The following is a 15,794-nucleotide window of genomic DNA, read 5'->3' as shown; positions in this document are numbered from 1 at the left end:
GAACGTACACTTCTCACGTGAGTTTTTCTGGAGAGACAATTGAATAAGGAGATACAAATTGGCATTTAAATGTTATGTACTGAAAAGTACTGTAAAAATACTGATTAGACTGTAGAAATGTATTCTATGCCCCTGAGCAGAAATGAATCCCAATCAGTTTTCTGGTTTGTATAGATGGTATGGTCGGCCCCTGATTATTAACAAGATCCAATTATTTATAATTGTAATTATTAATAATCCTGATCCTGATTGCCACACTGCGTTATATGACTTATCAAGACCCGACTTCACTTGTCCTATCGTCCTGATCAAATTGATCTTAATCTAATTTGTGCAAAGTGCATAAAAAATATCCAGTTGTATTAACGTGAAGTTTGAACGAACCGTTTTGTTTGAATAAAAGGAATTTTCTGTTTCTTAGGACCAAATTAAGAACAACAGGAAGTCTGTGCCCTTCGATCGAAATGATTCGTTCATTGAAACCAAACTCTCTGTTAATATGACCAAATTATTTTCTCTGTACAAATCTTGTACAAATCAGGTTGGAATTGACCTGACCAGGAGCATGGTGTAAGTTTCTAGTTGGCGAGAGCAGAGCAAAACAGATATAATCTATAATCTATTTCCGGCGCTCTCGGTTGTGCGTGACACGGAACACTTACGTTCATATCCTTGCCGTGGATACAAATGACGAGCCATTCCGAGCGACTTGGGCGTAAGCGCGCGCGCTCGTGCTGCGCAGCGCGATATAGTTCCACGCATTACGGCCGCACTTGCGACCTGGGAGGCCCCGCAGATAATGCGAAAAGAGAACCGGAGTAATACCGATCGTCGTGGCGGCGGAGGCAACCTGGAGGTATAATATCGCGCGCACGGTTGCGTTGCGCTTCAGCTCGCGCGCTGAATTTCTCGCTGGAAAGTATTATACGAATAATACTATGCGAACGCGGGGATGCATTCATTTTTTTCTCTCCGTAACGATAATCAAGTCTGAGAATAACGACCTCTCGGGTCCTCCGGAGTGTTGTTACTCCGCGGTGATCCGAATTTTTATTCTGCTTTCGATCGATATTAATACCATTTAATGGCTATTTTGATACTCCAAAGTCTATACCTACTTTTTTTTATTCTATCTAACCGATTCATTTTATCGAGAGGCCCTCTTTAAGACCTACAAGTGGCATTTTATGTGTTTCCTGCCATTTTGAAGTGCTAAATGAGATTTTAATTTCGATGTGTATTACACACATACACTGATCCTACAGACTATACAGATAGATATGTTAGAAAGTTCAGATTCAAAGCAGGGTTAAAATTTCGACTCGGGGATGGACTCACTTTTCGTTGTCGGTTTCTCCATAACGATATAGTCAAGTGTGAGAATAATGATCTCTCGGGTCCTTCGGAATATTCTTACTTCCCGAAACGAAATTTCTATTCTGCTTTCGATCAATATTAACACCATTTAATGCCTATTTTGATACTCCAAAGTCTACATCTACTTTTTTTTATTCTATCTAACCGACTCATTTTGTCGAGAGGCCCTCTTTAAGACCTACAAGTGGCATTTTATGTGTTTCCTGCCATTTTGAAGTGCTAAATGAGATTTTAATTTCGATGTGTATTACACACATACACTGATCCTACAGACTATACAGATAGATATGTTAGAAAGTTCAGATTCAAAGCAGGGTTAAAATTTCGACTCGGGGATGGACTCACTTTTCGTTGTCGGTTTCTCTCCATAACGATATAGTCAAGTGTGAGAATAATGATCTCTCGGGTCGTTCGGAGTATTCTTACTTCCCGAAGCGAAATTTCTATTCTGCTTTCGATCAATATTAACACCATTTAATTAGATACTCTGAAATCCACATCAAGCTCTTTTGATTCTATTTAACCGACTAATTTTACCGAAAGGCCTTCTTTAGAATCTACTCTCTCAAAATAAATCAGTTAAACATCACTGAAAGCAGTGAATATACACTGATTTGTAGTTATAAGTATAGCACTGAAAGTGCTCAATGCTATATTTATAACTGATATCAGTGACTATTCACTGATTTACTGTAAGAGAGTATAAGTGGTATTTTGCATGTTTTCTGTCATTTTGAGATACTAAGTGCGATTTTAGTTCCTATATATTTATACACACACACACACACACACACACATACACTGATTTTTCAGACTATAGAAAGTTCTATAAAGTTCTATTAGACGTTAGAAAGTTCAGACCCAAAGTAAGGCTAAAATTTCGACTCGGGGATGGACTGGCTTTTCGTTGTCGATCATGGTCTTCCACGAGAAAGATTTCCCAAGTCAATTTGCGCCAAGAGCGAGCTAGTGAGCGAGTATAACTCGCGCGCTTATAAAAATAACGTATCGCGCGACCGTTTGTTTAAACCGACGCGTAGCGGTACTATATAGCGGCATTAACATTCTTTTATATCTCCCCACAATACCGGCGCAAATGTAAATGTCTCGCGCCTCGAATTTCCATTCGACGCCCACGTGCGCGCCGGCAATGGGTTAAGTCATAGGAACGCCTGTGTTCCTTGGAATACCTAATCCTGTAAATCACACGTCGAATTTATCCGAGTCTTGCGCAAGTCTAATCGGTCATTTTGCTCGAGGAATATGGAAGTTGTAAATTGCGCAAGTGGCGCAAATTGAGCCGATACCGGCGACGCTCACTTGGAAACTCGAATATCTCGTGCAGCGCGCGATCGTTTCTTTACGGGACTTCACGCGTTTACAAAACAATTCCATTGACAAAGTAATCAAAATTTCTCTGTACAAATTTTTTAGGTATTCAAAATACGAATCGTTCATTAATACTTACCAATGGAATCTCTAATTTGCGCCGGTATCTTCAAGAGTTATTAACAATTTCATACATTGTCGAAGAGAGATGCTTAGACAGCACCGATAGACAGATTTCGGCAGAACGTAAAAGGTAACCGAATCGCCAGTCCGAGTCATCGCGGCGTTAAAAGCGCGTTTCGCGCCCTGGCGAGCACTTGGCGTTTTATGCGCGGACTTAGAGACGGCGAGATTTGCGTGGGATTGGAATGTATGCGGGGCCCGATCGCGTTTTATGCGTGCGCTGTGTGGTATCTTCGCGTCATCGATTCTCTAAAAATAATTTACGCAAATCACGATGACATACGTTAACTTAGCCCGTGACTTTTACGTTAGTCCCGAGTTTTTGCTGTTAAAGCGGCGCTACGAAAAAGGAAGTCGGCGCTACGCGACCCTGCGCGCGCATCTCGCGATTTAATTTGCAGCCGTCGGGATTAGCGTCGTGATGCAGCCCGAACCGCTCGTTATTCGGCACGAGCAGCGCGCTGCCACTGTGCAGAGCGAGGCGATTATCTCGCGTGATAATTAAACGAACTGTCCCGTCGTTGGTGGAAGTCGCTAAAAATTGCGAACAAGTTGTCGAGCGCCATTAATGCGAAGGATAAACCGGTGCAACCACGATCTATTTAAAGAAATTATGACCGCGCTGTGTTGCGCCGCATAAATGCGTCGCGCACGTCGAGCATTCTACTTTATCGCGCGAGTTCTCCGCATAGATTTCAGAACACGAACGGGCAGGACAGTGCCACAATGTATTTCACAACCGAAAGTCTCGAGTGAAAAGTTTCACGTCGTGAAAACCGCTCGAGACAAGCTCGTCAGTCGTTGAGCAAACAGATTCCCCCAACTTCTCTTTTGTCGTTGGAAAACGACAAATCGATTTCAGCCGTAGAATTCGCAGCAAGAGGAATTTGGCGCGACTTTCTTGTATTTTGTGCGCGGAATATCACAGAGAATTAGAATAGGTGCTACATATGCATCTCTCTAGATGATATCTGGGTTTTTCTATGCGTTCGCGCGTGAACAGCGCGCGTCTAGATGGACATGCGTATCGCGACGCCTTCGGCGAGCCTACTCACACACCGGCGGTGTCGCGAGAGTGCAAGGACCGTCAGGACGCGATGCAGTTGCAGCCGCACGGTTACTAGGCAGGGACACTCCGATCCGATGCAAATGCGCTCTCGACACCCGGGACGGGATCTGCTAGACGTGTAGGCGAGAGACGTCCATCCTTTCTCGCAGGACCACTCTGGAGCTTCTAAGAGTCGCGTCGGTGTCCTCCTGCCATAGGCGTCGCGAGCTTGTTGTCGCTCGTTGCCGCTTGAGCAATGCGACAGAAATAGATGAAAAATAAATATAACATGGCCGTGTGATGAGTAATGTTATCGAAAAATATTCCAGAACCGAAGATCATTCTAAAACGTTCTAAGGTTCCGATGTTAGACTTGTACTCTTTAATTGTGACATATATAAATATATATATTTTTTTTTTGCTACATTTAAAATGAAAAACAAGAGGCACTCTTTTAAGATCATTCCATTAGCAATTTGTCTTCATGATGCCCGCGATTTTGTCTCGCATTTCGCGTCTAAATTTAAATCAATCGTACCATCCATTCTCCTTTTCGGCCCACCCTGTATACGTACAACTCCGCGGGAGTCGCTCGCAACTTTCCATATCGAGAAGTTTTAAAGCTACGCTTCAGTAGTGGGATAAGCAGGAACGCCTACACGCATGCGACTCTTTGAACAGAAGTCGATAATGTATACGTGAAAGAGATTTACACGGCGAAATCCGAGGAAATGTATGCGATATAATTTCATTCTGCTATTTCATCTATTTAATTCATTTTTATTTTCAAAGTAAGAGAGATTCTAACACTTTTGGCATCGTAATTTAATAATCATTTTATTTTTTTTTTTTTTAGGAAACAATGCAGAATTTCATTCCGTGATAATTCGTAAGTTTTGAATTATGAGCATTACACGATTACGTCATTGGAATCGTGTCTCACAATTAGATTTTGTTAAAAGCATATAGATACTCGTTGGCATTCAAACATACTGATATAAAACAATGAAAATGTGCATGTGACAAAACATGATATTGGTTTATTTATATAAATTTAACAGTGCAAAAGTGACAGTATCTTTAGCATACTTATAGCTAAGTATGTACGTATATGTGTACGTATATAACATGAACATGAGTGGATGCGAACGGATATAACAATATATCAGACTATCTTGTCAATAGTCTTCAAATGAAATATTTTACAGCATATTTATTATATAAATACAACAGCGATATACTTTGAACAACTTGTGCAACTAATTTTATATTAAATTTGTCCTAAAGTTCAGACATATCCAACAAGGCATTCAAATGCGTTGGCATCCAGTTTGTACCATTGTGACATACAAATAATACATTGCCATCGATGTACGCTTGAACATTGCCCACTTTGTAAACTTGCTTGGCTTCCTTGTATCTGTTCGGAATCGGCATAAACAATATGCCACGTTCCTCGCATTTCTTTTGCACAAGATCCTTGAAGCCTTGCGGGATCTGCGAAGCGGTTCGCACTGCCTCCGCGAGTCTCTGCGAACAAAATTCGATATAGTATTAATTATAATATCATATGTATTGACCGCGCGTGACACATAACGCAATATTATACCTCTATCCGCGGTTGTGCAATTGGTGTCATTTGTGACATCGTCGGTTGAGTTCTCTCTAAGCTCGTTAGATATGAAACCTGTTCCAGTGCGCCCGGTTGATGACTCTGTGGTCCGGTGACAGCCCTATTCATCATATCTAATGCTTTCTTAAAGTGATCTGTAAATAATATTTACATTTCGTCATACATTTCAGTGAGCGAAAGAACAACGAGGAACACTGATTCGTCATTATATTACGCGATAAAGAACGTACCTTTTACCGCCGGCTCTGCTAATAATTTGTCACTCAGCATTCCCTTCCAACCCATATACCAAGTTGTGACTTCATCGTAATTGGGAGAATGATTAAGCCACAGTGCCAAGACTTGCAGCCACTTTGGAAAGAAGAACTTGTCGAGCAATCCGCTCATTATATGGGGCGGGATCAAATCTTTCCACTCGTATACCCAGTTCCACTGATCCAAATGCTGTTGATGTGGATTTATAACAAATTCAGATAAAGCTATTTGCAATTTTGGAATTATATTCTTCACTAAAAACGCTTCCATGTCTCCCTTGGCGAACACTTGTGCCCAAGGTTGTAGCATTAGTCTTGCAGATCTGTCTGATGGATGCCAACCTCCTAATGCAGATCCAAGTTTTCTGCGTATTATAGGATAAATTAATGTATCCAAACGATTTCCTAAAGAAGATCATACACAATTAGTATTAGTCCATCTATATAATCAAATATGCGCGCATTGGTACATATTGCATGTAAATATTACTCACGTAATAATGGCAACCAAGGATGAATCCATGTATGAATAGGTACAGTATCAGTAAGAGGATTCCATTCTTCTACCTCCAATGTTAATTTCGGTAAAACTAATAAATCCAGTATATTTTCCAAGATCCAATTGGGTAATAATGGCATCCAGTGCTCTATCAGTTCGATTAGGGGTTCAGGCTGTCTACATGTCCATTGCCTATAATGTTTATGAAAAATATTAAAAGATATGCAATTGTCTGTTTTCATATTTTAATTAAAAATTCACTTTTTTGGAATTATATAAACCAATGTATGTGATATTACTGTATGGCTCCTCTGATCGATGGCATCCATGCATTCCACACTAACTGATCGTACGGGTGCATAGTCCGTGTTTGTAATGTAGTATTGCTTCCATTTTCCAAAATATCTTTCCACTCTTCAAACAATTTAATCGGTTTCTTCGGTTCCATCAACGGATTCCAACTCAACAGGCAATCCTTTATTTTCGGGGCAACAAAACTGCTAGCTAATTCACCAAGTTCGTACATCTTATACTCTTCGTAATAATTATCTTCTAAATTTTTGAAAGCTTCAGCAGTTTCTTGCAGAGTCAACTCATTAGTTTCGTTCATTAACCTATCCACAATCACGAGCACATTCTCCAAGGTATCAGTTAGTTTACTATTTTGATCGACAACTTTAGACAAGTTCTTTTTTTCTGCCTGTAGAGCAACCACTCTATCATTTAAATACCTCATCCGCCGATCATTTTGAATAATATCTTGCTCACACATGCTCACGAGCAAATTTAAATTGTGTTGCAATTCAGGCAGGGCAAAGTTTACTTTAGACTTCTTGTCGGATGTAATTACGACTTCGTCTGGGCATTGCTGGCCACCGGCAATTGCATGATAACCACTAAGAATTCTCTGCTCTGGCCCTGTCATATCGATTACCTTGACCCTGCTCATCTCACTGGATACTGGAAACTTTCTATTCGGCTTCAATTTTCCATCCTCGAGAACTTGGTCTACACTTCTGTAATAATATCTCGTTTTCTTTTTGTTGCTACTATCACCTTTCCGCCACTGAGATACTTTGGATTTTAGTTCTTTTGCTTCTTCTCCATCGTCATCCTTTTTTATATCTGGAATTTTAGGTACCTTCTCAGGACCATATGCACCAATTGCACCTCTTCCCTTTCTGAGATGTGCTTCCACTGGTGCACTTATTCCTTGCAACTGTTTGCCCAAACCTTTACCAGGTTCAAATCCCATCTAGAGGTGAGAAATGTTTCCTTTCATTACTGTACTACTTTGTTCACTAGCTTATTTATAATTAATAGACTATCTCTTCGTGACATACCTGTAATAACAATTTGGCACCAATACCTTTTGTATGTACTTCCCAGCTACCCATTCCAGTTTTCATCAATAATGGATTTATTTGACTCCGTTTTTTACGCAGACCTGCAATGTCACTCTCCAAATTCAAAGGAAAAGATGATTGTGATTTTGAATTACTTGATCTTTCATCTTCTGAGCTAAATGAAATAGTAATAATGCAAGTCTGTTATTAAGATTGCTAGAAAAATAATAACAAATTTTTATGTGTTAAGTTTTACCTTGAATCATCCTGATGTTTAGACTCTCGTATATCATTTTCATCTTCCTCTTCATCGTTATCTTCTTTTTTATCTTTTGATTTTCCTGCTTGTTGAATACCACCAGCAACAAAATTAACTGGTGCTCTATAGTTTTTTGGTCCTTTATTAAAAGTTTTAAAAGATGGTCTTGCTGATAATTCATCCTCATCACTGTCATCAGCCCACATCCCTGTGTTAAAATAGACAAAACAATTTTTAAGAGTTGTCATATTTAAAGAAAGTATTATACACACAGTAATAATTTTACAGAATACATATTCATATATTTTTTAAAACATATTGCTTATAATTTTTAGATTCTTTAATTTTCCACTTTAATATGACATATTGTACCTAGCATTTGTTGTTTTTTCGTGAGGTTGCGTCGGGGACGGGCTGTGTTAAATTCATTGTCCAAATCATAATCAGTAATTTCAAAGCTTTCCATTTCGTCCTCTGACATCTTGCTCTCTGTCTCTCTGTGTCTGTTACTTGATATTTTATTTTAATTCTGTTTTGTAATCACACACACGAGCAATATAACCTCAAAAATGTTGTTTATTAATAAAATGCTGCACTCAGTTTTTTATTTAGTATAACACGGCTTAAATCTTCTTTTTTTATTTATATAAGTACTTATAGTTTTAACTATAAGTACGATAAGCTAAAAAACGATAGCACTTTTCTTTCTTTCAGCTATCTTCCTTTTCCTTCTTCTTCTTCACTATATTTTACTTGGCTTGCAAACTTTCTCAAATAGCCCTTTCTACCAAGGCATCAAAGTACAAGTTCCAAAGAAATATCAGATCCGAACTCTTGTCAAGACACAGGTTTATTCTTTCTAGCTGAACTTCTTACACTAGTTCAAGAAGTGTATACTGGTACACTTTTTACCTAACCTATGAGGTTGTTCATATCAACTGAACTAGTGCTGTACTAGAGCTGCGTTCCGAAATTCACTGTTGGTACTGAAAATCTATAGTTTATGTTACGTATACTATAGATTTTCAATACTGGCAGTAAATTTTGGAACGCAGCCTAGAACTGCATTGGTTCGGAACTGGAACTGGCGAGTACAGCAAAAAAGTTCATAGGTTCAGACATACCAGGGGCTCGATTCTTGACGGTATGCGAATGAGATACGCATGCGAAAATGTATAGTTCACGTTACGTATACTGTAGATTTTCGCATACGTATCTCAATAGGGGTTTGTCGAGTTGCTTGTACTATTCACACTTTTACATCTAATGCCCGTTGTACACTAGTGCACCTCATACAATACAAATTTTCCAAAATACGTTCTGAAGATCCTTTTAGGACGGAGGGATGTTATCAGAATATTTTTAGGACATCCTTTGAAGATGTGAGCTGTCTGAAAATAGCTAATATCCAATAAGTTTATTTGTATTAATTGAACTTTTTACACTTTCACACTTAGTGCACATTAATTCTTTAGAGGTTCTAAAAATGACGTCATGAGTTCCGTTCGTGTTACAAGTGTAATTGCAATTTTAATATACTTTTTACACTTGATCCCAAGCAAGAGTGAAAAGTGTATCAGAATTGCATTTACACTCGTAACACGAAAGGAAAACAGGACGCCATTTTTAGAACCTCTAAAGAATTAATGTGCACTAAGTGTGAAAATGTAAAAAATTCAATTAATGTGAATAAACTTATTGGATATTAACTATTTTCAGATAATTCACATTTTCAAAGGACGTCCTAAGAATATTCTGGTGACGTCCCTCCGTCCTGAAAACGTCTTCAGAATGTATTTTTAAAAATTTGTTTTGTTTGGAGTGCACTAGTGTGCAACGGGCATCAGGTGTAAAAGTGTGAAAAGTACAAGCAATTCGAACAAACCTATTCGTACACCGTCAAGAATTGAGCCCCTGGTAGGATGGAAAAGAACGCCATAGTGCACGAAACAACATGGCGCAATGCATAATTTTAGATGCCACCAGCTTTAAGCTGATGGCACACAGAAAAACTTAAGCAGTAAGCAAATTGACCAATCACAGTCATTGATTCTTCTTACGGCCCAAGAATCAACGACTGTGATTGGTCAATTTGCTTATTGCTTACGTCTTACTGCTTAAGATTTTCTGTGTGCCACAGCCCTAAAGGCCCTTGCTGAATGCTAGACAACAGGCAATAGGAATTCGGATTGGTCAATTATTTCTATTCCCTTTTCCTATTGGCTAATGTCTATTCCTATTGCCTGTTGCCTGGCATTCTGCAAGGGCCTTAATACTGCCCAACCCTGGTCGTAGGCAAATCCTGAGTTGCGTTTGGAGACCTCGTGTGGTGAGAGCGCGAACCATTGTCATCTGTGGGTAAGTGTATGTCTATACACACGTCTCACACAAGCGTATTGTTTGCGCGGACGCAAGAGCAGGAAGGTTAAGTCAAGTTAGTTAGATAAAGAAAAACTATTGAACGCCATCCTTGTTTCTCTATAGTTGTGATGTCAGCGCGCCTCCCTTCCCTCGGCTAGCAGCCAGAACATTTCCTAGCCGATAGTCCGACTAGAAAATGTTTTCTAGACTTTTGGTCGAGGCGGCAGAAGCATAATAAAGACTGCAAGCGAATAATTTTAAAAAATAATATAATATTCATTACTTATGTGAACAGATTTGTGCAAGATATAATAAAATATATAATAATGAATATGGTTGCTCGAGTGATATGGAACAAAAACATAAGCTCATATTATACATGAATAAAATTTTATGCACGACTATTTGTAAAATCTGGTTGTGTACCAATCTGGTTAACAATATAACAAACAAGTAAAAATGGTCTTTGTGGCAAACATTGAGTGTTTACGTGTAGCAATTGGATTTTCAATTGGATTAATCGCAGTGATGTAAATTGTCTAGAGAGAAAGTTCTCTGGGCTAATCGGATTACCAAGACCGTGTTCCGTTTCATGTATATGCGCGCATTTATCTACAATTCACGTCACATATATTATAGGGAATGCGCGCATAATGTGTGAAACGGAACACAACCCAAATCGTGTCCGTGAGGGACGGATTGAATTAGCGGATGCAGAGGAACATTGCGTACATACTTCTACATATCATAAAGCTGATGAAAGGGCCAATAGGGTTAGGCCTGAAAACCATTAAGAGAGAGAGTACGTATATACTTACGTCTCTTAGAAATAAATATTAAGAAATAAATAGAAAAGTAAGTATGTACGCAACGTTTCTCTGCATCCAATGCATTGCCGCACCGCATCGAGACGAGATGTAGGAGCACAGCAGTATAATAGCGTTTTTCACTGACAGAATTGATGCGCACTAAGGCTTCACAGTATGTTATTATATTGAAAGATTGTCTTAAATAAATTCTCAAATATTTTTAACCAATAATATAATATATATAACATCCGTACGAATCATTTTATTACCTAAAATATTTTTAAATATGTATTTAAGACACGATCTTAAATATGAAAATGTATTGTAAACAAGCCGTAGTGCGCACTCAGTGCACACCAGTTCTACCAATGAAAAACGCTATAAGTATAGACAGTGGTGCATTGTCTTCCAATCGCCACGCGCGACATCCGCGCGCTATATTATTGGGCTACTCTGTGACTCAAGCGGTCTGTTCTTTACCATTCAGCATACGCTTTTCCTTAATCTTTCACAATTAATTACTCGATTATTATTACGAATTTCGCAAAACGGTATAGGACTTTTATGTTCATATCAACCCATTCTACGTCCCCACTAAATGCCCGGAGGAGAGTGTGAGACACCCTGTATATTTAATATAATATTTAAAAAATGCACTATATTTTGTGCGCCAAGTACAATCGGTGATACCTTATTTATAATTATAACAATGTTCTTTGCCTTTCATAGATTGATTTCAGTTAGGTTTTGGGTGCTTCCGAAATATCCAGAGTTGGATCGAGTTGAGTTAGTTCCACTATAGTATATGTAACGGATACTATAGTGGAACTAACTCGATCCAAACTTGGACATTTCGGAAGCACCCTATGTCTTTACGAGCTACTGCACGATACTGAAAACGCGTTCCGTTTTCCTACGCTATTACTACAGCTTAACAATTTTGGAACGACCAATATAGCTGATTTCAATATCAATACTGGGTGCTTACGATAACGAGAGTAGAGCGAGTGATATCTGAATCCGAGAGAATAGTATAATCTCCTATCTATAACTATAATATTCTATGGTCTGCTCTTGCTCCTGCTTTTGCAGTCTCATGAACACAGGAGCAGATCAGGCCAGTGATCACGTAACTTCGAGCGGAACTTTTTACTTTTTAATTTTCGCTCTATCGATTTCACGTGAACTTTTTCATTGTTCACGCAATCAAGCAACTCTATGCGTGAAAAGCACAAATCACTAAACATGGTTCCTATATGATTTCAATATCGGTCAAATCAGCTATATCCATCGGCTGTACATATAACATATAACCTTAAAAACATCGCTATAACCTTAGGATTGTTATGTTTCCAGTATCTCATCACAACAGTAGCATAATATATTCTATATTCATCATGTCACTAGATTTTCACTTTTCCGCCAGCACATTTCATGGCTAACAAGTTCACGTGAAAAGTTTCACGTTTCCATGTTTTGCCGAGTTACGTGATCACGAGTTCACGTGAAAAGTCTCACGTTTCCATGTTTTGCCGAGTTACGTGATCACGAATTCACGTGAAACTTTTCACTTTTCATGTTTCCGCCCTAGGGGAAAAGTTACATAGGATGCTTACGATATCGAGTGCAGAGCGAGTGAGAGGAAGTAGTATCTATTCCCATCTACAACTAATATATTTTATGGCTACTCTTGCTTTGCTCTATTCTGTCTTTTATCCACAAGAACAATATAACTTCGGACAATATTGCGTCGGACGACACAATTGATGTAGCATAAGTCTACTTCAATCCTTGTGCGTTGACTTCCGACACCGACTTACGTCTACGATACTGTCGGAAATGATTGCGACAATCTTTGTGCCCAGAGGGTCGGTCATGAATCTTTTCACTTAATGTGAACTCGTGGAAAGTGAAAAATCTAACCTTGAAAATATGGAAATGTACCCTTTTCACAAGTTTACAGTGGAGGAAAGGATTTACGATCGCATTCAAGTACTGCAAAACGGGTGTATATCAGTTGGACACGGGGCAATTGGACACAGTCCAATCACAAGTCGCTGTTCCAAGGGACCCTACAAATGTCTCTAATCACACGGTGCTGTGATTGGCTGTGTCCAAATGCACCGTGTCCAAGTGTATCGCTCCCCTGCAAAACAATTCACTTCTCATAGATTCATACTAAAGAAAAATAATAAATAATTGAGAAAATCCAGAGTTTTCATGTGAAAAGATTCATGATTGATGCCTTGGCCCTTGATGTGCTTACGCAGTCATATTGTTCCTGTGGATAAAAGACAGAACAGAGCAGAGCAAGAGCAACCATAGAATATATTAGTTGCAAATGGGAATATGTACTATTCTCTCGGATCCAGTTCTCACTCGCTCTGCACTCGATATCGTAAGCGGTTACCCGACAAAATCCATAAAAAGGGAGGGGATAGCGTTGGTACCAGCGAAAACCCCTAGTAACTCAAATTAAATTTCTGTGGATTAGTAACACTGAATAAGTAGTAATACATGCTGGTCAGCCGAAGCTTTTTTTATGTAAGTGGTGTGTGGCTTATGCGTGTTTGACGTTTTGACATTACGTATTCGTCGGCCTATGAGTCGCGTATATACGTGGAGTAATAAATATCTTATAAATATACATGCGTGTATAAAGTACTCTGTGACGTGTTATTGAAATCAAAATAAATAAAACTGCAAGGTGAAAACAATAATAAAAAAAGAAAACTTATATTATAAAAATAAAAAATTTTTATTGATAAATAATCCTTATAAGAAATTAATAGTGGTGCTGTAATAAATTGGCGAGTGACAAATTACTCTTGCGCCTTGTAATTTTATTACTTTTGTACAAGCAAAATAAAGATAACAATACTTAATGAAACAATAATTAATCACTGGCCAATATATATTACAGCTAGAGAAAATATATATTTTCTAAAAGGATATTATTTAAATAAACAATATTAAATTTTAAATTTTGTGAAATGCTTACATAAATATAATTCACTGTTGCGGCTTCGTTCTTCGAGGTAGAATTAATTTGTCAACTGGAGAATCACTGTCAACTGGAGAATGAAACCTGTAGCAGACGATGAAAGCATGAAAAGAAGAATAGAGTGAAGTAAATTGATGGATAGATAAATGTCAGATAAGTAACTAATATTCTAAACCTATATAGATGTATATTATTTATTAAGTATTGTTATCTTTATTTTGCTTGTACAAAAGTAATAAAATTACAAGGCGCAAGAGTAATTTGTCACTCGCCAATTTATTACAGCACCACTATTAATTTCTTATAAGGATTATTTATCAATAAAAATTTTTTATTTTTATAATATAAGTTTTCTTTTTTTTATTATTGTTTTCACCTTGCAGTTTTATTTATTTTGATTTCAATAACATGTCACAGAGTACTTTATACACGCATATACATTTATAAGATATTTATTACTTCACGTATATACGCGACTCATATGCCGACGAACACGTAATGTCAAAACGTCAAATACGCATAAGCCCCACATACCACTTACATAAAAAAAGCTTCGGCTGACCAGCATGTATTACTACTTATTCAGTGTTACTAATCCACAGAAATTTAATTTGAGTTACTAGGGGTTTTCGCTGGTACCAACGCTATCCCCTCCCTTTTTATGGATTTTGTCGGGTAACCTCGTAAGCAGTTATGATCATTACCCAGAAATTCGTCTCATAAACTATAAAGGGTACCCTGATAGCACATGTTGGTTTTATATACGTTTTATTATTGTTTGTAAAATATATCAAAAACATTTCTTAAACGACACGTGTTACTTGGATAATGTATCGTACTTAAAGTGTATTAATATTTTATCTTAAATTTATACTTAGATGTGAGTTTTTTAGCTGAATCAAGATTATACTATATATAATATGTCACGTATTTCATACGGTTCAATTAAAAGAAATTAATCAAGCTCTTTGCAATCTTTGATAATTGCAATCGGATCATCTGACGTGAGACAAGTTTCAAGTAATAACTATTAATACAGGTTCAACCCTTGTTTAAAGAGAGTTTGAGAATCTCAAATAATTAATAAACTGAAATAATATGTTATATAATTCTTTAAATAAAGAAGATAAAATATTAATATACTTTAAGTATGATACATTATTCTTTGTTGTTCGTGAGACGAATTCCTGGGGCCCGATGCTTGACGATGTACGAATGAGATACGCATGCGAAAATCTACAGTATACGTAACGTGAACTATACATTTTCGCATGCGTATCTCATTCGCATACCGTCAAGAATCGAGCTTTTGATCTGCTCATCATGAGACTGTAAGAGCAAGAGCAAGAGCAGACCATAGAATATTACAGTTAGATGGAAGATTATACTATTCTCTCCGGTCCAGATCTCACTTGCTCTACTCTCGTTATCGTAAGCACCCACTGTCAGTACTTTTAGCACTATTTCGGAAGGCAGCCTATAATTACCGGCCATAATGTTTCTAGTAATAGAGTGCATCCGGAGGAGGAATCTGAACACAGCCTAAGATGATCTTAAATATAAGATCTGACTATGAATACCGGCCTATGTCCAGTCTTAATTCAAGACCGTCTTATGCCCAATTTCTTCACCTCCGGTTAACTTTGTCTGCCAGTTATTCTATTGGAATTGACCAATCATATTTATGGTTGA

At 37.9% G+C, this 15,794-nt stretch overlaps 1 protein-coding gene across 1 annotated transcript; it reads right to left on the bottom strand.

Moving 5' to 3' along the window:
• Nucleotides 1-4,951: 4,951 nt before the first annotated feature.
• Nucleotides 4,952-9,006, bottom strand: LOC116840833 (tuftelin-interacting protein 11). Its single transcript, XM_032808085.1, has 8 exons — nucleotides 8,301-9,006; nucleotides 7,926-8,136; nucleotides 7,667-7,844; nucleotides 6,623-7,578; nucleotides 6,319-6,515; nucleotides 5,801-6,229; nucleotides 5,547-5,704; nucleotides 4,952-5,467 (listed from the first exon to the last, which is right to left on the bottom strand). The coding sequence occupies exons 1-8, from the start codon at nucleotides 8,407-8,409 to the stop codon at nucleotides 5,219-5,221; spliced, it is 2,487 nt and encodes an 828-aa protein (XP_032663976.1). The 5' UTR covers nucleotides 8,410-9,006; the 3' UTR covers nucleotides 4,952-5,218.
• Nucleotides 9,007-15,794: the final 6,788 nt, after the last annotated feature.

The sequence above is a fragment of the Odontomachus brunneus genome, unplaced genomic scaffold, assembly GCF_010583005.1.
Source record: "Odontomachus brunneus isolate Ranch 3 - 2012 unplaced genomic scaffold, Obru_v1 Obru_scaffold_012, whole genome shotgun sequence".
NCBI classification, from domain to species: Eukaryota; Metazoa; Arthropoda; class Insecta; order Hymenoptera; family Formicidae; genus Odontomachus; species Odontomachus brunneus.
This window is presented reverse-complemented; position numbering and strand designations above follow the sequence as displayed.